Source organism: Bombus huntii, chromosome 15 (assembly GCF_024542735.1).
Source record: "Bombus huntii isolate Logan2020A chromosome 15, iyBomHunt1.1, whole genome shotgun sequence".
Classification (NCBI taxonomy): Eukaryota; Metazoa; Arthropoda; class Insecta; order Hymenoptera; family Apidae; genus Bombus; species Bombus huntii.
Window position 1 is genome coordinate 8069715 of NC_066252.1, and position 24491 is coordinate 8094205.

A 24491-nucleotide genomic window follows, 5' to 3' on the forward strand; every position below is an offset into this window, starting at 1 on the left:
TTTTGCTTTATAATTTACTGACGATACATGTATGTGTATTTGCGACTGCCATCTGTATAAAAACGTTATTTGCACAGATGGTAATTAATGTTCAAAACAAAACAAAATTATAAGAATGTTAAAACGTACAAAATAGTGCTAGTGTGGATCATTTATCCCTAACTTAGTAATTAGTGTAAAAAAGAAACATCTGCATGTTGTTTTTTATTAATTTCTCTTTATAAGTAGTTAAAAATATTTACAAATTCATTACATGCACTATTCTAGTAGGTACAACATGTTCTCTACAGAGTGGACACTGTGGTTTAGTATTCAACCAATCAGTAAGGCAAAACCAACAAAACAAATGACCACAGGGTGTGGTAGTTGTTGGCACTTTTTCAAGGCACAACTGGCACATCAGCTTACTATGTTTCTCAGTGACTGTTAAGTATTTATTAAAAGGGCTTTCACTGTCCTTGCTTTGCCAGATCTTTAGCGCACACTGTGCAAGCGTAGCAATTCCTAATAATTTTAATCCCCAACTGATAGTATCAGTAGGCCGATGACCATATACCTTTAAATTTAAAAGAAACTAGTAGAGAATATCTCAACCACCATCATAATAATGTTATTGTGTAAAAATTACCTTTGCATAATCTACTCGTGCTATTCTTTTGCCCAAACTATAATAGTGACCAAACATATAAAATAGTCCCTTGTGCACTAATATGAAAATAGGTATCATAGTATACATTTTTGTTATGAAAGAGTTTAAAAATATTGCAGCTGCAGGAGTTAATTTACTATGAGGATGATTGACTGATAATTCTAATCTTTTTAGTAATCTTATCAATGCTTTCTCTCCAAGGCATTCTAAAATTACTGCCAGTACCCTTGCCTGAATAATAAGTTAAATATTGCATGTTAATAGAGCTTAGTGCATTGTGTTTGGAATACTTTTAAAGTATTTTAACATACATATATAGATGGAACTTTTTGAGCATCTAAGTTGGCCTGCACAATTCCAGTGTATTCTTCTCCTAACGTCTGGTTCCCCAATCCCGAGGTAAAAAAGAAATAAATTAACTTGAATGGAATGTCTGAGTGTATCAGGGGTAGCAAGCCAATTCGCCTTTCAAGAATTTGTAGAACATCCGCGATCTTTTCTCGTAGATATTTAACAAAGTCATCGTCCCTCTGATGTGATCGTAGAATTTCGGCTTGACTCGCAATTTTTAACTTTCGAATTCTTTTCTTTACTTCCATTTTTGGTGAACAACTTGTTAAACTTTCTTTGTACGAAAAATTATGAAATACGATCGCTTTGTTGAATTAAACACGAAGAAACCACCAATATTAAAAATAACACTCATTGAATTAATGAATAATGACAAGTAAAATTATTCGAAATAATATACATATATAACCTCAAACATTTAAAAGAATCTTATCACTTTGTTTCTTATTGACCTCTAACGTGACAATTAGAATAAAAATATGTATTTGTTATCTACTAAATGTTAGAGAAAAGTAATAAAAAACCATGTAAATACATGTTTCATAAAAATTAAAGAATATCGTCAAAATTATATCACGCAGTTGCGCGACGAACGTCAATCATAGAGTGCACAATCAACGTGAAACAAATTTTTTGCAAGTTCAAATTATTTTTATCTGACAATTTCCATTTTCAATACAGTATAATACTATCTTAATTTTCAAAAAATTAATTTTTTAAACATTTTATTTATAATAAGAAATACACATACACGTATACAATTTAAGTATATGTGTTCCATATATGTATAGACACACATTTATAATACTAAGAACATAAAATATCTAATATACGTAAACCAAACAAATATATCCTATTTTAATTCATAAATAAAGAATTATAGACTTCTTTGCATATTTGACACACCATATAGTGATAATGAAATTTAAAAAATGGAAAAACTCACCAGTGTTGTAATATTTCGTTATTTCAAGTAATTAAGTGATTGAAAGGAAATGCACTGCTCTTTAAACCATTTAACAACTAATAACACCAATTATTTACTTCTAACGTCATTATAAATTAATAATAAGATAAAAAACGAAGCATAAAAACGATTTGAAAAGCAAGAAACAAATGTCTGCTGTAAAGAATTTGAATACGATTACGTGCATTTCCCTAGACAAGAAACGTAACTAGTTGGTTACTTATAAACGCCCGAAAATTGTTGCAACTTTTTTCATTTTAAAACACTGCTGCCATTTTTAATTAATTCTATAACGTAAGCACGTTATATGCATTCTAATAATCAATTTATTACTAATATATAAATTCTAATCCACACAAATGACTAATATTTCAATAACTTAATTCATAATAAATTAATATTGCCGGTAAAATCGTTGATTGTGAGAACTTTAGACTTGCAACTTTATTGCCCCATTTAGTTCTTTTATTGTTAAATTAAATTTTTTTCTTATTCACTAAATGAATAAGAATAATATTTTATGTATACTTCAAACTAAGCTTTGGAAATTTCTTGTTTTATACCAATAACGATAAAATTTAACAAGAGTTTTCATATTACATCATAATTTGAATTTTGGGAATTAAGGGAATTGCATTATAATTTGGATTATGGAAACTCAGAATGGGGTAGCTTAAAGGTAAATATGTCTTATAAATTTTTCTAGGTAACTTTTCTCTTTCAAGGTTCTGGGACAAATGCTGAACTGTTCGACTCAATTCTCTTGCCAGAAGTTACATCGTCTTCTTCAGTTTGTGACCAAATCCTTCTAAGACATTCTTATCACCCTACATGCACTGTAGGACACCCTGTTATCAGGCCGGAACACATGTGTGCGCATTTCTGAGAATTAATTAGGAAAATATTGGGTTGCCACTCATCACCCAAAACTATAACATAACATACGCGCATCTTAACTACCTGTCATCACCATGCCTATGCTTATGGATATTGGTAGCCCGATCGTTCTTGTGAGACCTTGACACGTGCCGTCGCCTCCATAAAGGACACGATGCTAACATTACAATACCTTCGTGTAAGCTCGACATCTTGTTATATCTATTTGACAGGATTTAAAACGTTCAAACTCGTTTCCCTTAAAATTGTAATTTTCAAGTTGTTGCAGCAAATGAGCGATCTGTATAGAAAATTTCAAACTTCGCTCCCAATTTACATATCGATACCGTCAAATCTAAAAAGAAAGCTAAATTCACACGACAGCGGAAACCGTATTTCAATTGTTATCGACGCAGCACTGACCGCCATAAGTCGGTAAGGCAGACGCGTGCCGCGTATGTGCCACTGAGCACGGCCATCTTCGCAGTCTACGTAGCTGCATAGTCTGAGACGGAGGGCAAAGCGGCGAGCAGCAGAGAGGCATCGCCCTAGATAACGGTAGAATCGTGGGCTGGTGTCGTGCTGCTTTTCGCGAAAGTGCTTTGGAAAACCGAGAGGAACCGTATCGAGGCCGTTCGACCGTATCTAGTAAAATCATTATCCAAACTGAGGTTGTTATCCGGTGGTGTGTGGAAGACCCGCCTCGAGCCAGTGATTATCGGCTCATCGAGGCGATCGTATAGAGGACCGTGCCCTAAGGAGCTTTGGTGCACCCGCGGCGCGCGAGATTTTCGACCGAGTGCGGAATTTTCTCAGCCACCGGTGGAGCACGTTTCGTTTCGTTCGTAGCGACTATATCTGGTTCGTGGCGACCGTATTAGTCGGCACCAGTCCACGGATTCTCCCCGCGGTCGCTTTCGATGTGTTCGCTACGCGTACGGGACGACGAACCGACCAGCACAGGAGTAGGAAGCGAGTAATCGCCGGAGAATCTCTGTAGATTGGGATATAGTGGGCCGTGGACAAGGACGGAGAACGTACGATAGAGAGGGAGGGAGACGAAGAGAGTGTAACGAAGGAGTGCGCGAGGAAGAAAGAGAGGGACGAATACGAGAGTGCGATAGAGGGCCATTAGATCCGAGGGGTACACGGGTGTACGAGTCGAGTACGCCAAACAGATTCAACGAATATTTTCGAAGGTGCAAGGTAAGGGAAAAAAAACCAATGTGTCTCTATAGGGATAATATAGTTTTCTAAAAAAAGAACAGCGTCCATACCCCCCTGCGAGGTCGTCGTGGCGTGGCACGCCAGGCAAACGCCGCCGGAAATCATGCACGGTGGCCGCCCGCGCGTTTTCTCAGGCGGTGCCCGATTCTTTGCTAGATTTCTAAGATTAGAATCACATCTCTCTATCTATTATCGTATTTATATATATTCTCCTTTGCAACTTGTTCTTACGTGGATTGGTTATTAACACATTGACTGCCATGGTGGTCATGTGGGGTGACTCATATTTTACTAAATTTTTTGGAGCGATTAAAATAAGATCAATTTCGTGGACTACCGAATTTCGAATAACGTGATTTGGATAATATTGTCAGAAAAAAGTGTTCAAATACAATATAATATTTGATAAAAATGAAATGTTATGGTGATGTATATTTATTACGACTCTCAAATATATAAAATTCGCATGGCAGTCAATTTGTTAATTGCATATATAGCGATCGTTTTCATGTGACGATATTTCGTTCGCGTACACGCCGGTTTTCCTGTGTCAAATGATGTCGTCTGGGTGGCTGGAAAGGGATCAGGTTTCCTTATAGGTTAGGTTCGTCTATCGGATCGTTTCGTTTCGAGTTTTCGAATTTACGATAAACGTAGTGATTCGTGCGAAAAGTTGCTAGTTTTGAACATATTTTGGCAAAGATGAATAACGCATGGAGACTCTTTCGAGAATACTTTCGCCTGTTCGTTTTTCTTCTTCTTCTTTTTGACTGTTCGGTGATTCACGTGAGTCACTGGCAGCGCAGGAAGTGACTCGAGAAGAAAGAAACCCGGCAACATGCAACGACGACGCTTTGTGCCTCGGATATTTATTTCTTGTATTTATAAGTATATTTATATAGTTGCACTCGTGTATATGATAGTATAGTGTGAGTGTGTGTACAGTTATTTAGATCGAATTTTATTCGTCTTGCACTCGTGTATCAAACATTCTTATAAAAATCTTTTTTTTTTTTTGTATAAGTTTAATATCGCACCAAATGTTCATAGGTATTAGCGACGTTTTTCGTATTTTAGATTTCAGATTTTGTTTACTAAATTTGCTTACTTGAAAATTCTATTTTCTTTTTTTATATTGTTTAGAATGGCTTACAGTTCTAATGCCGTTAACAAACTTCATTTCTGTTTTACCTACTAATATTCTTTTTCGATTTCTGTATATAGTTTTTCGAAGTTTACAGTATATGTGATGGAAAACAGTAGCGTTTATTTGTTTACTATGTTTAGAAATTCACTTGTATTTCTTTGTATTGGAGCCGGATTTTTTTATTGCGTATTCTACGCATATATTTAAAGAACTTCTCAAGTTTCTTTGATTCACAGCCATAATATTTTAAAACGTGCGATAGTGTATCATCGTCAATCGATTCGTTATACGTGATTGAACTATTGACTCGAGCGGTGTATGGAATCGTGTATCAATTCTAATGAATTTCCTTCGTGTGAAAATAACGTGTTGTGTTAGTCGCGATAAAAAATTATGGCGTATAATCGACTTTTCTAACCTTACAACGGCACACTTGGTCTTTTATGTTCCCATAAAAATTGTCTATATAAATATATATTATATATATGTATATGGTCGCCTCTACTCTCTAAAATATTTTCACACTGACACGTATAACTTGAGTAAGTGTGTTAGGAAAAGACGAGCTCGATTTTGAACAATAGAAAGTTTAAGTTAGTACACCCTAGTTTTTGGAAGTGCAAATGTATTTGGCATGACAAAAGAGGTAAGAAAATCATTTTCGTGGACAGTATATTTCTATGTTTAGTGATTCGATTTTTAATTCGAATATTTTGTATAATTTAATGTTTGGCACAATGAACGAATGAATAGGAGACAATTTTTTAAATGTTTGTTAATAGTATTTGGAAATAGTAACACTAAAAATAAATAATTGATTGTTCTGTACGATCTTAAATCGTATCATTAAATATAGTTTTTTTATGCAAAATATAAACATCGAGTTTCATAACCTCAAACTGTATGCATATGTATCTGAATCTACATCAATGCATATAAGTAATAATGTACGTATGTATATGGTAGTGTATATAATGTACGTTAATAAAATTATCTAGAATATTTTACATGATTTAAAAGTGTGAAAGTCTCACCTAACCTAAAAGACTCTAGTGTACAATTTGATAGTCCAAAGTCCACAGACACAGGGTGCCATTACATGGTTAATTCAACGCACGGAATTTTTGTGATTTTGTGGTTATGTTCCGCGGGGACGTTCTTTGTCGATCAAATCTGGTGCAGATAAGTTGCCATTCGGATTTATTGTTGACACGGATAGACGACAGAGGTGGAAGCTAATTATTAGCGTTGTTTCGACGAAGAATGCAACGCGCTGTCATGTGACCCGTAAATTCTGTTTCTATGGCAGTCGGGAGCGTTCGTTTTCGTGAAAACAGGTTATAACAGCGTATCGTTGCCACGGTTGGAATCACATTTGTGGTAAATAATTATTCTAATAAATGAACTCGTTGCTAGTTATTTGTATTCGTATTATTTAATTTAATTGAACGCGCGTCGAGTTTTATTCTGTTCTTATTAATGGTAGTTTGGTATTAAAAATTCCACGGTTTAATATTTATCAAGTGAATTAATGAATAAACGCGGTAAAATAATGAAACTCGCAGCAACTCGCTGGAAACGAGAATGGCGAAGGTGGCAAGTTATCAGGAGCGAAGTAGATAACGAGTTTGAAAGCCACCGCGTGGCTAATTTAACGCGAGTTATTTTTAGTCATCTTTTTGAAATTCGATACGTCAATTTATTTATCCGCAGAATTCCGTGTTTAACTGGCAGACGAAAGAACGGACCGTGCAAATTGAAGTCGTTTGCTCTTGAATAACATCAACAGTAAGCCTGTTATTTAATTATTTCGTTCTTCCTTACATTCATAAAATCTGATTAATAAAATGAAAGGCCAGAGACAAGTTATAGGATAATTTTTCACCTTTTTTGTTTTAAGTTAAATAGAATTCCGGAGATATATCGATATTTATTTATTTTTCTCTTTAACGGTAAATCATTTGATAGCTCGTTACATGAAATTCATAAAAACAGAAAAATATTTCATAGGAAATTTTTGATATTTCTGACAGGATGTACAATTTTTTACGCTCTTTCGAAGTTAAATGTAATTCCGGAGATTAACCGGTATTTAGCCATTTATTCTTTCGTTACTTAATTTCACAGAAAAAATATAAAAGTTGAATGCTACCAACGAAATTAAACAAATCGAATATATTTCGGCGACGGAATTTTATTTTTCATAACGAAATAAAAACAGTATGTAAACAGAATTTCCTCTAATTCTTTTTAATGCTATAAATCAATCTCTCGTGGAAAACCGTATACGTATACAAACGAACTCTTTTATTATCTTCAATAGAGGAGATAAATAAAAAAAGACATAGACACATACATATACATACATACATACATACATACATATATATATATATATATATATATATATATATATATATATATATATATATATATATATATATATATATATATATATATATATATATATATATATATATATATATATATATATATATATATATATATTTCATCACGTTCAATTTAATTTATAACATGAATAAAGATGATTTGCCGAACGATATTGGGAACCGTTTTTCCCCTACTCCTTTACCCTTTCTCTCTTTTGCTTGCTCTGCTCGCCGATAAAAAACGAATTCCAATCGTCGAACGAACTAACTTACAAAGTCCTGGAAATTTCGCGCATATTTTCAGGCGTGACGCAATATCCGAGATACGAGATAACGAGAAGGTGCCGGATATATACGAGGGAAAAAAATCGGATCGGAAAAGAACACGATATGGTTTCGTTTCTCGAGATAAGTTCTAGGGGAAATGTTGCGTGTATCGAGAAAAAAAGTTCGAACGGTGCAGCAATGACGAACGATAAACAATGGAGCTCAACGTGACGAATGTCAGCCGGACGAACGTTTTCAGTATTTTGTTTGGCTATGTTGGTGATACTGGTGAAGAGAATGGGGAAAAAGTTTTCTGACTGAAATACATATTTAGTAATTTTTGTTCGTGACACTTTGTACGTATGTGATATTGTTACACTTTTTTGTTGGGAATATTCCCCTCGGGATTTTTGTTTGTAACATGTTCATTAGGATGCTTTTTTTGGTTAGACATAGTCTTCTTAGGATATATATCTTTGATATTTTTAGTGGAATCGTTTTAAAAGAATCGTAATATATTTTTGAATGTTTATATTTAGTTTTAGTTTCATTTGTTAATGAATTAATTTCTAAGTTCCTAGGGAATTATTGTAAGTAGATAGGTTATTTGCAAATTTCACTAGGAAACTTTGTAAGAGCAAAAGTAAAAATGCGGAGTTAAAGTAACAAAATATTTGGGTAGAAAATTTATATGGAAAACGAGGGCAGCAGAGTTTTGTCAGGTTTTTTTTTTTTGTTCAGTATACGTTTCATTATATTGTGCGTTTCAAGCAAGTCAGCAGGTCGGTGAGTAAGTTTCGCAAGGACAATAAAAATGTTTAGCTGTCGTCGAGTTTCACGATGGCGTCGTACGTCACCGAGGAATAGAGCTAGCGATGATTTCATTACCTATTATTTGGGTGCACGCTGATTCAGATAAATATCGACCTTAGCCTCCATAAATAAATAGATGATACAATACACAATCTCATAGTTTCACGACTAATTTCCTCTTTTATCTCGTCTCTCGAATTCTTCGTATTCTCATTTTTTTTTTTTTTTTTTTTTTTTTTTTTCGAATTAGAAGATTCAACAAGCTTCCAAATTTCCAAGCTTGCTTGGATTTTGACAAATCGGGCAATTCTATCATCCGAAAAATAAAGATTTCTTTTCTCTAGGGAATCTAGCGGATCTAAGGAACTTTGTTTCAAAATCTGGAAACTTGGAGATTTCCCTTCTTAAGATTTAGAAATTTAAGGATCTTTTTCCCTCGGATTGGAACGTTTGGCAATGCTCTTTTGCAATATTCGGACTTTCATATTCCAAATTTTATAATTCACAAAAAATTGTACATCATCTCCCATACGTATCTCCCAAAATTTTATCCCAAATTCCCATAGACACGTAATCGTAAAAATATCGACTTTTATAAAAACGATAAAACACTGTTTGTTTAACGCTTGATATTTAATAACAAATAAAGAGAAATATCTACTTTAATCCAGATAAGTAAAGCATATAGCAATACGTTACTCAGTGCTTAAAATAAAAATTGTACGCATATCGCTAAATATACATGGCAGATCGTATCGTTCTAATTATACGTATCACATTTTAAGGTGGAACATACTTCGCCAGTGTCTATGGAGCAGAGTTCCGTGCAAAATTACTATTACGTTCGCTTGGCGAGGCGAGAGTGACTCATGAACTAATGCAATCATTTGTAACGCTCGCTACGCGAGAAATGACGTAACGAAAGTGTATCGCGTCATATCCGCGTTATTCTCAACGATACTTTTCCACATTTTATCGCGTCACTGTGTCGCTCGCGTCGATTCGATCTCCTCTGCTCTACATTCTATCGTTCTCTATTTCATAGCTCGTTCTCTCTACGTACCAGTCTCCTACCTATTATATATATCGAACTACTTAGAAAGTTTCCATTTTTTTTATGACTATACAGCGGTCAAATTTGAAACCAATCTGAAAACGTATAACATTCTACAAAGATATTATACGCACATATTATACAGAAAACTATTATACAAAGATTATCGAAAGATATTTAACCAGTTAGCTGTTGCGACCTCTGTGAAATGTGTGTAGCTAAAATGTATCGCGTTGTTCACACTGTACACTGTTTCTTCTATGTAATAACTATTTACATCTTTTTAATTATTTTAATATATTTTCATTTTCGTTGAAATTGCAATTTAAACGTTAGCTTGTAACTAGATTTTACGCCTGACGAGTATACTCGTCGCAACACGAAATATTGCCATTCCTTCGCGACGAGTATACTCGTCGAAAGCAGGTAACCGGCTGAAGGAAACGTACGGTCAATTTATACAATACCATCGCCCTTTCCACTACGATTCAGCCTCAGCGATCCACACCGAAAAATATAATTCCATCCGACCAGTGAATCTTCTTCGATCTCGTTTCCTTTAATTAGAATTTTTCTCGATTTTTGTTATCGAACGTTTTCGAGAAAAGCGTGATAAATGGACTGTACTTTCACGATTTTACAATTCGCATCGGACAGATTAATCGGATATACACTGTCTATAGCGACGATAAAATCGCAATTGTTTGTCGTAGCGAACGTTGCTGCGACGTAGCTAGCACGTGAAATGTTATGGATACGCATAATCTTTCGATGAAAGTATCCAACAAAACGACGTCTCATACGCATCGCAGAGAAAGGACATTTTGAGGTGAACCGCGTGCGCGTCCATGTATTACGCGTTCGATTACGTATACTTTGAACTTCGATAATGTTAAAATGTCATAAGATTTCTTCAGTTTTCATTCCAAGTTTCTAACTTGCCATTTATTTTTGCAGAACATACATGTTCACCCTTTCCGTGGAGAGACTTCCCTCGAATTTATCTACCCTTGATAACTGCACGCTTATTTATAAGTTATTGGTTCTTTATTTATAGTGTAAACTTTGCTTAGTAGACTTTGACGAATAAATGCTTATCGATACTTATCGCTTGATCCGGCGGAATGCGGTTTCTCAGTCTGCTCGCACTCTTTTTTAAGAAACTTCTATTCTACAGGGAGAATTTAACGCTTAACATCTGTTGCTCGTACGTTCTATTGTCTAAGATCTATGATTTACGTTCTGTCGAACGAGACTCGCTATTTTTGCACCTATTTTCTATTTAGAGGCAAACTTTCTTTTTTTTTTCTTTTTTTAAGAAACCAAGAACCTCTCTTTCAGATAGGAAATCTAAGATTTACGACCAGCTTTACGAAGAAGGTTTTTGGTATCAAAGAATGAATTTTTCAGTGGCAAACTGAAAATTTCATATTGTAATTTTCTTCTTAAAAAGAGAGAGAGAGAGAGAAAAAAAGAACCTAACTGCGAGACACCTGGAGTGAAACGTATTTGGTTTGATTCTAAAGTCTGATATTTACAAGGATTCATAAAATACATCTAAAATCGCACTTTGAAAAGGGAGTTTCTATTTTTCACGAGTTTATTTTTAACAAATTTGATTAGAAAACATAGGTTTTTGATTCGAAGGAACACTCCTGAACTCAATATTGTTTTGAACATTTTAGGATCTCGAAATAGATAATGACTTCTTTAAATAAATAAATAAATATCTTGCTTATGTCGCTATCTTATAGTACCACGACTGTGATCAATTGTAATTAACCGTAATATTTACAACATAACGCTTAAAATTATTATTAAGATCGCGGGTGTTTATGCAAAGTCGTATTTTTGTCAATATAATTTTCAAGCATCAGACGGAAAGATGTTTTATCTATTAAACTCCAGATTTCCCCCCAAAATTCATAAAAATCCGCGATTTAATTGTATAGTTATTTCATCCAAAAAAAAAAAAAAAAAAAAAAAAAAAGTTGTTTCACCTGAAAAGCAAGAAAAAAAAAAAAAAAAAAGAAAGTAAAATCTAAAATGCTGATTTTTATGAAACGACTTAGAAGCGAATATTCCAATCTTCCATGAGATATTAAAAATCAGACCTTAAGGTAGCGAGGTTAAGAACGAAGAAACAGACTGATTGTAAAACACGTTATCGAGGTAAAAAGAAGGACAGAAAAGTAGAAGGCAGCTCGAAAGAGGATAGTAAATTAGCAATGGTCGTTTAAACGGTTACGGAAGCGGCGATATATCCTCGGTGGCACTTCTGGCTATGTACTATATTTGAAAGGGCGATACATCGCCGCTTGCCACTAAAAGGGTTGATATAGATGCACGCGTTATGCCTCTGTAATCGATAGTTTCGGACTAGCGTCGACTACGTACTCGATTACCATAGCGCGATTATGCTGTTAGCTCGAATTCTGAAGGCAAATCTATTTACTGTTATCAAAGAATTTTCTACATCGTCAAAAAACGAAATTTCCAGCTTTGGTAGAGAACATGTAAATATTTTGGTCAAAATTTCGAAGATTCTGCGATTTTTCTGACTATAAAAATCGTCTAGCGATATTTTTACACGAAAATCTGCTATCTGGGAAATTTCAAAGATTCTACGTACATTACGAAACTATATACAGGGTGGTTGGTAACTGGTGGTACAAGCGGAAAGAGGGGGTGATTCTACGCGAAAAAAGAAGTCGAAAATATAGAATAAAAATTTAAAACATTAAAAAAATAACGTCAATCGAGACAACGATCTACAGTGAGATCCGTTATAACGAGACGCGATAAAGTGCGAGCGCGCGCGTACCCAGCCAAAATTCAAAGTCGATTTTCTCGAGAACAAAGCCTCGAACGAAAAATGTTTATTCTATATTTTCGACTTCTTTTTTCGCGTAGAATCACCCCCTTTCCGCTTGTACCACCAGTTACCAACCACCCTGTATATTCAATTTTGTACGGAAAAATCTGCTACCCGCAACGGTCGCACGATTTTTCTATTTTGAAGCTTGGTACGATCTACGTTTGCGAGATTTTGTTAATTTCGATCGATTAAAATCTGCTACCCGCGACGGTTGAGAAATTTGTTTATTTCGAAAGCCGGTACCTATGTGTGCAAGTTTCTCGTAAATTATGAAATTGTACAATTTCGTACGTCGAAATCCGGTACCTACGATGATCGGCAGATTTTTTACCGTAAAGCTTTTGTACGATCTACACTGGGAGGATTTTATAATAAAAGTTTGTACGCTGAAATTGTCGTCTCGCGCGGCATACCGAAGCCGCATATTTCTAACGCACTTTGTGGAATTTTATAATCGAGCTAATCTTTCTTATCAGCCTGTTTCCTGTTACGAGAACACGCGAGTACTGTGTTCGAAGGATGTTGATTACGGGAAAAAAATCTTCCTACTTAAATAGCTAATGTTCGTAGACATTCTAATTCTTTTTAGTTTTACTCGCTGGAAAATTCTATCCAACACACACACACACACACACACACACACACACACACACACACACACACACACACACACACACACACACACACACACACACACACACACACACACACACACACACACACACACGAACACGAACACGAACACACAGAGTACGCCCTTAAAGCTTCATTTCCTTTTGCAATGTACGAATTAACTGTGCCACGGTTCGTAAATCATTTCCAACCCAATAGTATTTTTCTATTATCAACAAATTCTAGTAAATCTGGCGCGTAAACGTCTTCACCGACGATAGCTATAAAAGGTCGAATGAATTAGGGAAATGAGTAAATAAATGTCGCGTTAAAAAAGCGGTTCTCCTGCGTAAAAACCAACGAATATAATTGACAATGGATTGATACGATGGAACGTTCGGTAACTGGAATAAAAGTCAGGTGAAAGCGGGCGAACAGAATTTAACGCGTTATATCCTGTCGTTTTCTTTCTCTCCTCTCCGCTGGAAGGAAAACTCGGCAAAGAGAAATTTACACGAGTCGAAGTCGTATTAAAAAAGAATCGGATCGAGCGGAATTATTCATTCGGCCGGAGACTCGTTTGCAAACCATTTCCATATTCAACGAGCTCGTTCACCAATACCCTTCTTAATAGCTGCAACGAACGAATTAACATGGCGTATTAAACGCGATAATATCGATGGAATTCGACCAATAGATCACAGCTAACAACTAACATCCCCCCCCCCCCCGAAATTGTCACGTTCGCCGTTCGAAAGGTCAACGGACGTAGGTTGATGCGTCGAAGAAACTTGTTCGATAGGATTCGTCGTTCGAGAACTTTGGCAGCGGAGTAGAAAAAGTGGAGTATCGCGCGAACGCTTGAATTTGATTTGCAAAGCATTAGATTTGGAATACAAAACCTGTACGCTAAAATACGCAAAATATTCAAGGTATAACAGTCGTCGTAATATTCGATCGACGAACTAAATTTTTACTCAGATTCCATTTGCTCGATCGAGTTTGTACGAATTTGCGTAAAAATCATCAGCGCTTTAGCGACCACGTCGATTCTCTGTAGTTTTGCGCGTCTACCAACATCGGTAATATTACGATCGAGCATCGGGTTCGGACATGCATTTTCCACCATCGAGGGAACCTTCGACTCCATCGTCACGGGGAAACCTCTAGCAATTAAATTCCATTATCACTTTTCCACCACCAAACCGATTCTCATTTTCTCGTCTCGATCACGACGAGAAAAAAAGCTCGTAGCAATTAAATCGAGCGACGATCGACGAGTACACGACGATATCGGATTTCCTCGGGCGAGACAAATCGATAGTCTGCGACGTATCATCAGCAAGAAATCGTATAGATTTTAAACCTGCAGTCTGCGGTATCGAATTCGAAGTCGTGTGCGGGCTATCGTTTTCAAAATTGAATCACTGTGACCGCTTACAACAGCGTCGCTGGTTCGACATTGCATCCCGTCGCCACTATTATTTTATCTTTTCGGTTTACTTTTACTTTATATCGTACGTTGTTGTATTTATTTTTTTATTTCAGTTTGATAGCCCAGGAATTGTATTTGTCTTTGCGATAGTTTATAGACGCGAAACAAAGCGGAAACCAAACTCTACGGATAACAACAACGACGTGAAATTATATATCAATTCTTTGGTCACTTCTTTTCTCTTTTTTCTGTAAATGTTTCATTTCATTTTTATTTTATTTTATTTTCATTTTATGCATAATCCTTGGCTTGCGGCTTCGGATGACTTCCGGTTTGTAATATACTCGTCTCGTTGTTACGATTATACGCTTATATATTCCGTAGCTTTGTATACTAGTATACTATATTTATTGCATAATATCACGTCTTTATTGCCCCTTTGTTCGGTCTAATGGAACCTTAATTACTAATTCTTTCTTATCTCCTCGTAAATTGTTTCTTTCTTTCGCCGGCGTTTTCTAATTTTTCTGAAATTTTTCTCAGAGATCCATTCGCTTCTTTGTGGAAGCAAAGAGGTATCGTGCAGCATCGTGTTTTACAAATTTTCGTTCTTAATATCACGATCGATCACGAAGGTTTCTATCTTTCTGTTGGTCCAAAGATTGGAACTAAAACACGCTAGGTACTTACATCGAAGAGCTATCTTTAAAATCGCTAACATTGTCGTTCCGACAGTCGGGCAAGGGTATCCGCGCAGAATTCGCAAAAAATTTCATCTTTGCTGAAAGATTCATTTTTGAAGATTTGAAGGTCAAGAAAAAGGTCCAATGTGATGAAAGGCGGAAAATAAATATCGTACAATCACAGATTCTATAACGAGCAGTTTTTCTCTTTATCGACTCCAGGCTCTGTAGGCAACTTATGGTACAATTTAAAGACGTAGGCAGTGCACAGACTGCGTGTAGGCGTAGAAAAATATGAAATAACCAAGATACGGTAATCGTTGATAATATTTAGTGGACGAAACAGATCGCTACCTGCGTTTCGTTTATTTAATGGCCAGAAAAATACAAAGTCGTACGAATATTCGTGGTCTAAGTACGGCCGATACATTGAATGGAAGCAAGGAATGAAAATTGAAATAAAACGACGCCGAAAGGTTGTACAACGATTGTAAAGAAGCAGATAGGAGATACATTGAAAGGGGGAAATTTAAGGGAACCCATTAACTCGCCATAAGGTCCACGAACCTATGAGTCATTTTGCGTCACGCAATGACACGAAGCATGTAAGCCCTACAATTTTCTTGGCTGACCGTGTAACGCATCGCTGGTGCTTCCAAGAACCGTCACGATATCGTTCGGTCTTTGCGGAGCCTCTGTTTTCTCCTCCTTTCTTTCCATATTTTTCCACTCGAAGCTTTTCGACTCGCGATTACGATAACCTCGAGGATCATCTTCGCTGCTCTTTCACGCTTTTTATTAATATTCTTACGATTGTTGTTGTTGTTGTCGTTGTAGTAATATATTAACCGACCATTGATAGATAAGTTCGTTTTCTTCTTTGTAAGGTTAGATTAGGTTAGGTTAACGATCGAGATTTTTGAGGTTAGAAAAAGTTTTGGAGATAATTTTAAATTTTTAGCTTATGGTATTCGTATTCATTATCGTGTTTGTTACGTTTGACTGTTATCCTTATATGTCTTATGTTTGATAATGTATTAATACAGCGGTGGAACGATGGTTTTTCTGATGTCTTTTGACGTTAAGGTTGGCGGGAAAAATATTTTCATGTAAAACATAACCGATTAGATGTACAAACATCGGATTAGTTTCTCTATCTAACGTATAATTCTGTTATCATATTCTATATGTTTATTATCAAGTATACAGTATGAGAATTTCAACGGATGCTCATTTTTCAAATGAATTTATATTCATTATCGTATTTACATTATATTTCTTGTATTTTATATTTCATTAACATGGCTGACGAACGATGCTAGGGAAATTCGGATCATATGGTGTTTTTTAATGTCAAGGTTGGCACACGAAAGCTCTAGGATCAGCGTTTTAATTTCAATCATAGTTACAATCGCTTAAATGTGAAAGCACCGAATTAATTTTTACATCTGACGCATAATTCCGTCATTATGTTCTATATATTTATTATTGAGCGTACAATATAGGAATTTCAATAACGAATGTTCATTTTTCAAATGTCAAAGCGTTACGAGAATTTTTTCTCGGGCATCCGCGCAGATTTTCAAATTCATTGGATATACGTAGTAGGATATAAGTACGTACAGAGTAACTTTTGCCGGTCATCATTTATTCAGATCATTCATATAGTCGATTTTATCCATTCACAGGAATATCTGATTCGAAGGTGAACGTACCGAAACTCTAGTTTCTACAGCAAAGTATTCGCACAGTATCTTTCATCTATCGTTCGCGGAGGCGAAAATTCCCTGATTACAGTTTTACGAACCATCGTTCATTTTATCAAGCTGCTAAAAATCAAAGAGTAGTTGCTCATAATGGCACCGCTCATCAAAGATAAACGTTATCGTTTAATTATCTTTTTTACTCCGCAGCTCTTCGTCTTCCAAGTCTTTGCAATCTTTTCCCCACCGCGAAAATATTCCGAATAAACGTAATTATCCATTGAGCTTTTGTAATCAGATTCTTCATAATTCCACTAGATTAACCTGCGCGATGGCTGTCTATTTTTTCTCGCATATTGTAATATCGAGAAGAAGAAGAAAAATCTTCCATAAAAGCTTCTGCATCTCGGATTACCGATACTTGATCCGTATCTCGAATTGTCAATGTTTACCCTCTTTCAGTAGAGCGAAACTTCTCAAACTCTGCAGCGATCTGTACGAACGTTGCCAAATTTTTATTCATCTCTTGTAACTGACGAAATTTGTCACCAAACTGTATCGGTGTTCAAAGATTTTCGTATTTCTCTTCGATCCATTAAAATATCAGAAACGGAAAAAGAATTCTGCGTAATCGTCTTGTTAAAAAGAAAAAGAGACGAACTTATTTAAAAGTATAGAAGTGGAATCTAAATATTATAACAAGCAGATACTTCGGTTCGTGTATTTTCGCATATTTCCGCACGTTTAAGCTTCCCGCAAATAGATCGGAGATGATCCAAGTCTGATAAAATCATTTTCGAATTCCCAGACAGAATATGCCGACTTTTAGGAGCGCCACGAATGTTGATATCAGTGAAATATGGCCAAGCGAGTTATTTTCGTGAAATGGTAACGAAATCTCGCGAGAACGATGGTCGTTAAGCGAGGAAATCTTATTTGAAAAATTTTATTTGAACATTTACTTTCAAACTGCTTCTGACGAACGTCTCTTTCTAAGTGTTCAATTTTAATCAGAAAAGTTGCAGACACCCGGTATGTTGTCCAGTGATGGCTCGATGACTATGCTGTGACAATATTAAGCGAAGTACAGGGACGGTAATTTTGATAATGCAAAGCTTAATGCAGTTAGTAGTGGGCCTCATCGATTTTGTATCGCAGAAGCTATTCGCTTAGAGTAATCACCTGCCAGGCCACGATTAATTAATCTAATTATCTCATCTCTATTTTTCTCCTTAAGTTCGATTACTTGTAAATATTTCTTTGCCGTCGAAAATATTTGAAATTCCCTGTATTCGATTAGCGCCGTTGCGCTTGTGGCAAATTCCGAGATGCAGAAATATATAGCATGCTCGAAGCATAGTACTCGTTCGAATATCTAACGGGTCAGACAAATTTTTCAATAAATCTCAATTTTGTAATTTTGTTTATAGAAATGTAGATTCGCAGGAATATTCGCAGCTCAGATATTATTGATAAATACAAAATATCGATATGGGGAAAAATAATATAATACGACATAAAACGAAATCATTTGTCCCATCCATTGAATGTTATAGTACTATAATACGATACTTCGAATACTTGACGTATTTTCGAACACCGTACACGTTCTGCGTATTTTGCCACTTTTAACGACGTTGTTCCCCATTTTTAACTATTTGGTCGTCCCATAATTACGTAACGCCGTTTCTTATCTTACTTTGGACAAACGCGCGTATCATGTTTCGCTGATGTGTTTACAGTACGCGATTCCTCCCTTTGTTTCGTAAAAAGTATCCTCACGGCAGTTTGTAGCGCGCGTTCGAGGCAATTGGATCGGCACTTTTTTCACGTTAAAAAAAGTTGTGAAATGAGCGTCGACGATATAACCGTCTGCGACATTGTACGGCGGAGGAATTCAAAAAAAGCAGTACCGCTAAAGGATGCTGTTGCAAAAAAAACATGCTCCAAGTACGTATACGGCGAGTACGTGTCATAAACGTGGGAGAAACCGCGAAAGAAACGGTTTTTAAGCGGTAAAAAAATCAGCGCCCAGCGACATTTCGTAATTCGAAACCTGCAACGTTTTTTCGGTAATGTGGACGAAAAATAGGCGAAATAGGTGGCGGACAGCGACTATTAAAAAATGGACGCGAGTATTAATTTTCTCTCCGCGAAGCTAAAGTCAAAGGACGATATTACTTACGGGATACGATGCAATATTTTTAACGCGTTTCTTGTCCCAGTTACGCGAAACGTGCCGATTATAAACATAAAGATAGAAATTAATTGGAAAGATAAAAATTACAGAGATGGAAATTATCAAGGCGAAGATCGTAGAGATCAAAATGAATAATTAGAATGTTAAAAATTATGTCGGTGCGAGGTAAACATTTCCAACGAGATGAGGTTATCAATGGTGGTCGTGGTGATATTTCTCGCGGAATTGTTCGACGTATAATCGATGGGAGAGAGTGTCCCTGTTCGTCGTGTGGAAGGAAAACTCGCGCTATTATTGCAGGGCTCGATATAAGTGACGTTTTATGTAACAAAATATTGAGGTTCGTGCGAGATACCTGTTACGTTGTAGCTCATTTGTTACGAAATGAAATGTAAGAGAAGAGAGGAGGAGGTCGCTGCTGGTTGCGTTCCGAGGATGTGGAAAATGGCGGACAGAGGAAGGAGGACGTTGTGCCGGGAATTACCATCGAACGGATCTTTCTTATTCTCTCGAAAATTGTGAAATCACAACGACGAGAATCGAGAGGAAATTTTCGAAATGAATCTTTAAGAGAGTCGTTCTTCCAGCGTCTTTTTGCTTCGGCAACTTAAACGAAGGAGAGGAAAAATGGATTATTCGCGACGAAAGTTACAATGAGGAAGACGAGAGAGAACATTTTTGGTAAAATATACAGGTGGACGGTATAGAACGTCGTTAAAAAAATAGAGCAACCGTTACTTGTAGCATCTTCTTTTAACCGATCTGTCTTCTCTCTTCGAATTTCATCGACGTTCGCTTGTACTTAATATTTTATAGTTAGCTTTTGCTTAATATTACAGCGGAATTTTATTACACAGGATATTAACAAGAGAGAGAGAGAGAGAGAATTCTCGTCTGTAATATTCTGTAATTTGTCTTTTCCCCGAGCTTTGTTGATACAAGTTTTCGTTTAATTTCAAGTTGAAGAAACAAAGGAGGGGGGGGGGGGGGCAATGCAAAAGGAGAAGCAAAGAGAAAATGTGATTAATAAAACGGAGGAATTTGGAACGGGAATAGATCAAATTATTCGGAAAATTCTTCCGCATACAGTATTTTAGCTCGTTTAATATTTTCCGTTTCTTTGAATTTTATTTAATATTAATTCCATTTAGTCCGAGGCAAAGAGCGAAGTTACCGGGTCAGAATTGTAATTAACATATTGACTTTTTATTTCGCAGCTGGTTGTTCGAATTTCATAGAAATTTATTACTTTTAACCTGGGAATTTTCAACGGGCCGTTAATTGAGAAATAAATCAAACGAGAAGACCGGAGCGTTGGAACGTTCGCTGCGAACAGTTTAGATCCGCCATGGTGCATCAGCCTTTATTGGCTGAATTAGAAATTATTAGAGGTTAAACTCTGTATCGGTAAAAAAAAACCTCGATGGAACACGATGGAACGTGTCCTCCTATTGCTACGACCCTTTTATAAATAATTCTCGTATCTCTGGACGCTGGAATTCCAACAAAACGCTACCTGAGAATCTTCTCGCTAAAATTCACTTTTCCCTCCCATTAGTTTCCCATACTTTGCTAAATTTCAAGGACTAACTTCTTCAGAGATATTCTTTTCACCACGCACAAAGTTCAATTGTCCGAGCATGCAGCTCGCAATTTTTCACTTTCCAACTTCGATTCGATGTTTCGACCACAGTTTCCATCTATCGAGTTTTTCTCTATCTATCCGTGATAATGATGTCCGAGTTGAGCATCGAGGGAAAATCTAATCGACGAATATCATGGCCGAACGTGTTACAATTCGATTATAATTATCAACAACTCGTCGATTTGTCAGATAAAACGAGATACGAATGGAAATTTGATTTTTCCTATTCGTCGATTCGCGCGAATCGAAAGTTTGATGCGTTAATGCAACCTTAATGGACGAATATTCCGTGCAACTCCCTTTGTTTACTATCCTCGAGCACGATTATTAATTGTTATCGAGTTTCCAGCGAATTACATGTATTACGGTGTTACGTTTCGATGACGTGTACAATACGAGCACAGGGATTTGGAAATCGTAATTAAGGTTACTTGGGGCCGTTTAGCAGCGGCCAATTACGCTGCGATGTTAATTAGTCGTTTGTTCTTGGCCACGAAACGTCGTACGATGCGGAGTTTGAACGAGGATTCGAACAGAGGTCAAATAATTCGTATAACGTGCAGTCTTCGTTAAACTCTCTGTTAGAAAGGTTCGACGCGAGTAAAAGTTCTTTTTCTATTCTTCTTTTTTATCGCATCTCTGTTGATATTTCTCCTACTTTTTGCCTCGGTACAAATATCTCGAATATTCGTTTCTTCGTCTAACCACACACGGCGACGTTTAACACTTCGCGTCTTTCGTCTCGTTTTTCAACCGTTGGCCAGAGGACGCGCGGATTCGCGTCTTACACGCGTCGCTCGGTATCTTATGAAAATGTTAAATGCTGTTAAATAAAACAGGGGAAAAGCAGCGGGTGCTATAGAGAAAATGTTATGACGATATGTTCGATATTGGTTGTTGGGGAAGTTCGTTCGGATTTTTAAGGAATTTAACAACATAATACATTTTCAAGCTTTCAAGCGTATCACGTTACAAAACGTTACGAATGTTCCACGTTTCAAATATAACGAACGCTATTTGACAAAAATTGGCAAAGAAGAACGTACGACGAACGAGCGAACTAATCTTCAAGTAATCGGATCCTCGCGTGCAGACGATTTTTTATCGACGCTCCATCGATTCTGTCGAGGAATTGGCGTTCGTCTCCGCGTTATGCTGCAGCGTGACGATATTATCGATCGATAAGATGGGAATCGAACGAACGATTGTTTCGATTTCTGCGCGTTTGCACGCAGCGCTGTGCGTGGCGGCGGCCGAAGCAGAAATAACGCGGCACGTCACGCTGAAAAATCTCGTGTATCTTGAATCTACGACAATGAGGCTTCTTGCTAATTAGCCTTGCTTCCCTCCTGTTCTCTGTCTGCTTCTCGTGTTTTACTTTCCTTCCTTTTTTTTCTCTTGTCTTTTTCCTTTTTTTTCACTCTTCTCCTTCCTGACTTTTTAGCGGATAATTTTGCGTCGGGTTTTGGCCAGACTTAAAATATTAAAAAATACCCACATGCTTTTAGTTTTTCGGGCGGAGAAAATTTTTAGCGTTACTGTTGTGTAAAATTTCTTTTTACGAAAAACGTCATTGAGAGAATGTTGATACGCGTTAAATTTTCTAGGCATTTTCCCGCTCCTTAATCAACACGATTTTTACTTTCTTAAACAACGTGTTCGGAGATTGGTTGCAGCCTTGTAGACTTTCGACGCCGCCATCAGAATTGCGGCAAAGCGAAAGAAACGTAAGAAAATTTTCGAGAAACTGAAACCCGCGGTCGAAGATAATCTTCTAATTAAGGTAAAGTCCAAGCTTCTCATTTGCAATTACGGAATTAATTCTGATAATCGTGTTCCTTTAATTTTAATTAGTCATGTACAAAGCATTCGTGTATTAAAAGTCGCTAATTGTGGCGTTAGTATCAACGAAAAATCAGTTCGGACGTATCAAATGATTTTTCCACCGGAGACCCTTCAAATATTGGGTTGGCAACTAAGTGGTTGCGGACTTTGTCATTGCCACCTAATGGTAAAATCCGCAATCACTTAGTTGCCAACCCAATAATTACGAAATCGATTGAAACGCTGGTGAAAGGTGGTTCCTCGGCCGCTCGATATTTCATGAATATTTCACAAATATTTCATTCTGAATTTCGTGCCTCTTAATTACACACCGCTCTTCGCTCTTTATTCGATTGATCGCACGATGGAAATGGTGGAAAAGTATTCGCATTACGTTGGTCGTTCGATGCGAATGTTTCTCGAAGGATGTGCCGTCACGTCGTTCGATCGACCAGTGTTTGAACGCAGACGAAGAAAACGTAGCATTCGCAGACAGGCGTTTCCACGCACTTTCGAATCATCGTTCATGAGGATGACGCGTAATGAGCGTGCCCTAGATATAGACAGGCCATACGGTGGCGCGACTCGCTTCCTGTGCAATCAGGTCCGATCAATTAATGGTCGAGTGCCTTCTTGCTCGACGGTATAATGAACGTCGATCGACGATTAACAAGTCTTTCGAAAGTGTGTTGGAGAATGATCGACTCGTCGATCGAAGAAAGAGAAACGTAGGCGCGGTTCACGCTGACCTTACCAGACCCGGTCAAACGACCGGTTTCAAAATGTAATTTCAAATTCTACGTGTTCGTCGTTATTTCTTTTGTTCGTCTAATTTTATGTAAATTCTTGCGTTGACAAAAATTGACAAACCGATTAATCAGAGATCGATGTAGGCATTCGGACGAAAGTGAAGTTAAACGAACAAAAGAAATAGAATTTTAAATACAATTTTGAAGCAGGTTGTTTGTTTGACCGGGTCTGGCGAAGTTGGCGTTAAAGCAACAGAAATCGAAAGATGTCCGTGTGTCGGTGCACGAAGCGTCGGTGTCGAATTTCCTCTGCAACGCAGAAACAGAGAATCAACAAGCTCATTCCGTTTGTAGTTCTCACGTTGACTTTGCTATTTCTCGCGCGAGGTTTATCTTACGAAAAATCGTTACATTACCATGTGTACAGATACTACGGGAAGTTGCTTCTACATGGAATTTGAAATTTTTTCGTTTTTATCAGAGGAATGTGGTTGTCTTACTAGTTGTGTATTATCGTTTGCGAACTTGTTATCGGGTTTGACTCATTTTTGCAAAAATACCACGTCGGCGCAGTTCTTGCGCGAAGCCACAAATACGCAGCCTTATGGTGTCGAAATATATATAGGGTGCGGCCAAACAACACGTACGAGCGGATATGACGCGGCTGCTGGTGAAAAAGTAAGAACAAAAAAAAAAAAAAAAGAAAAAAAAATAGCATCAAACTTTTTGGCGCGACGCTTCGTTTTTGAGAAAATTGAGTCGGAAAATTTATCAAGCGTACTTGAACACACGACTAATTGCCAACTGTGCGTGAATAAACAATAATCCGGAAATTATTCTACGTGCGAATACAAGTAAAAAAATGAGGAATAAAATAAAATCTGAACGTGTTTAGCTGATAGTTGGCCCGGTGCACGCGTACGATAAACGTTGAAATTTATTTCTCTCGGAAGCAAATTATCTTGTTGTGACAAAATTTCTTCAACATTTCCAATTTCATTTTTACGTGTAGAATAACGCC

At 36.8% G+C, this 24491-nt stretch overlaps 2 protein-coding genes across 5 annotated transcripts in view; one reads left to right on the forward strand and one right to left on the reverse strand.

Moving 5' to 3' along the window:
• Positions 1–197: 197 nt before the first annotated feature.
• On the reverse strand, positions 198–1782 carry LOC126873788 (peroxisome biogenesis factor 10-like). The gene is made up of 3 exons (XM_050635017.1): positions 961–1782; positions 629–880; positions 198–556 (listed from the first exon to the last, which is right to left on the reverse strand). Exons 1-3 carry the CDS (start codon positions 1246–1248, stop codon positions 239–241), a joined length of 858 nt encoding a protein of 285 aa, XP_050490974.1. The 5' UTR covers positions 1249–1782; the 3' UTR covers positions 198–238.
• Positions 1783–3322: 1540 nt separating this feature from the next.
• The window catches only part of LOC126873791 (ras-related protein Rap1), a 71465-nt gene continuing 50296 nt past the window's right edge, over positions 3323–24491 (forward strand). For 2 of the 4 annotated variants that reach the window (XM_050635034.1, XM_050635035.1), the window contains exon 1: positions 3323–4049. The gene's annotated coding sequence lies outside the window, so the exon portion shown is untranslated. The remainder of the gene's footprint in view (positions 4050–24491) is intronic. The other 2 variants (XM_050635033.1, XM_050635032.1) reach the window with 1 other exon arrangement.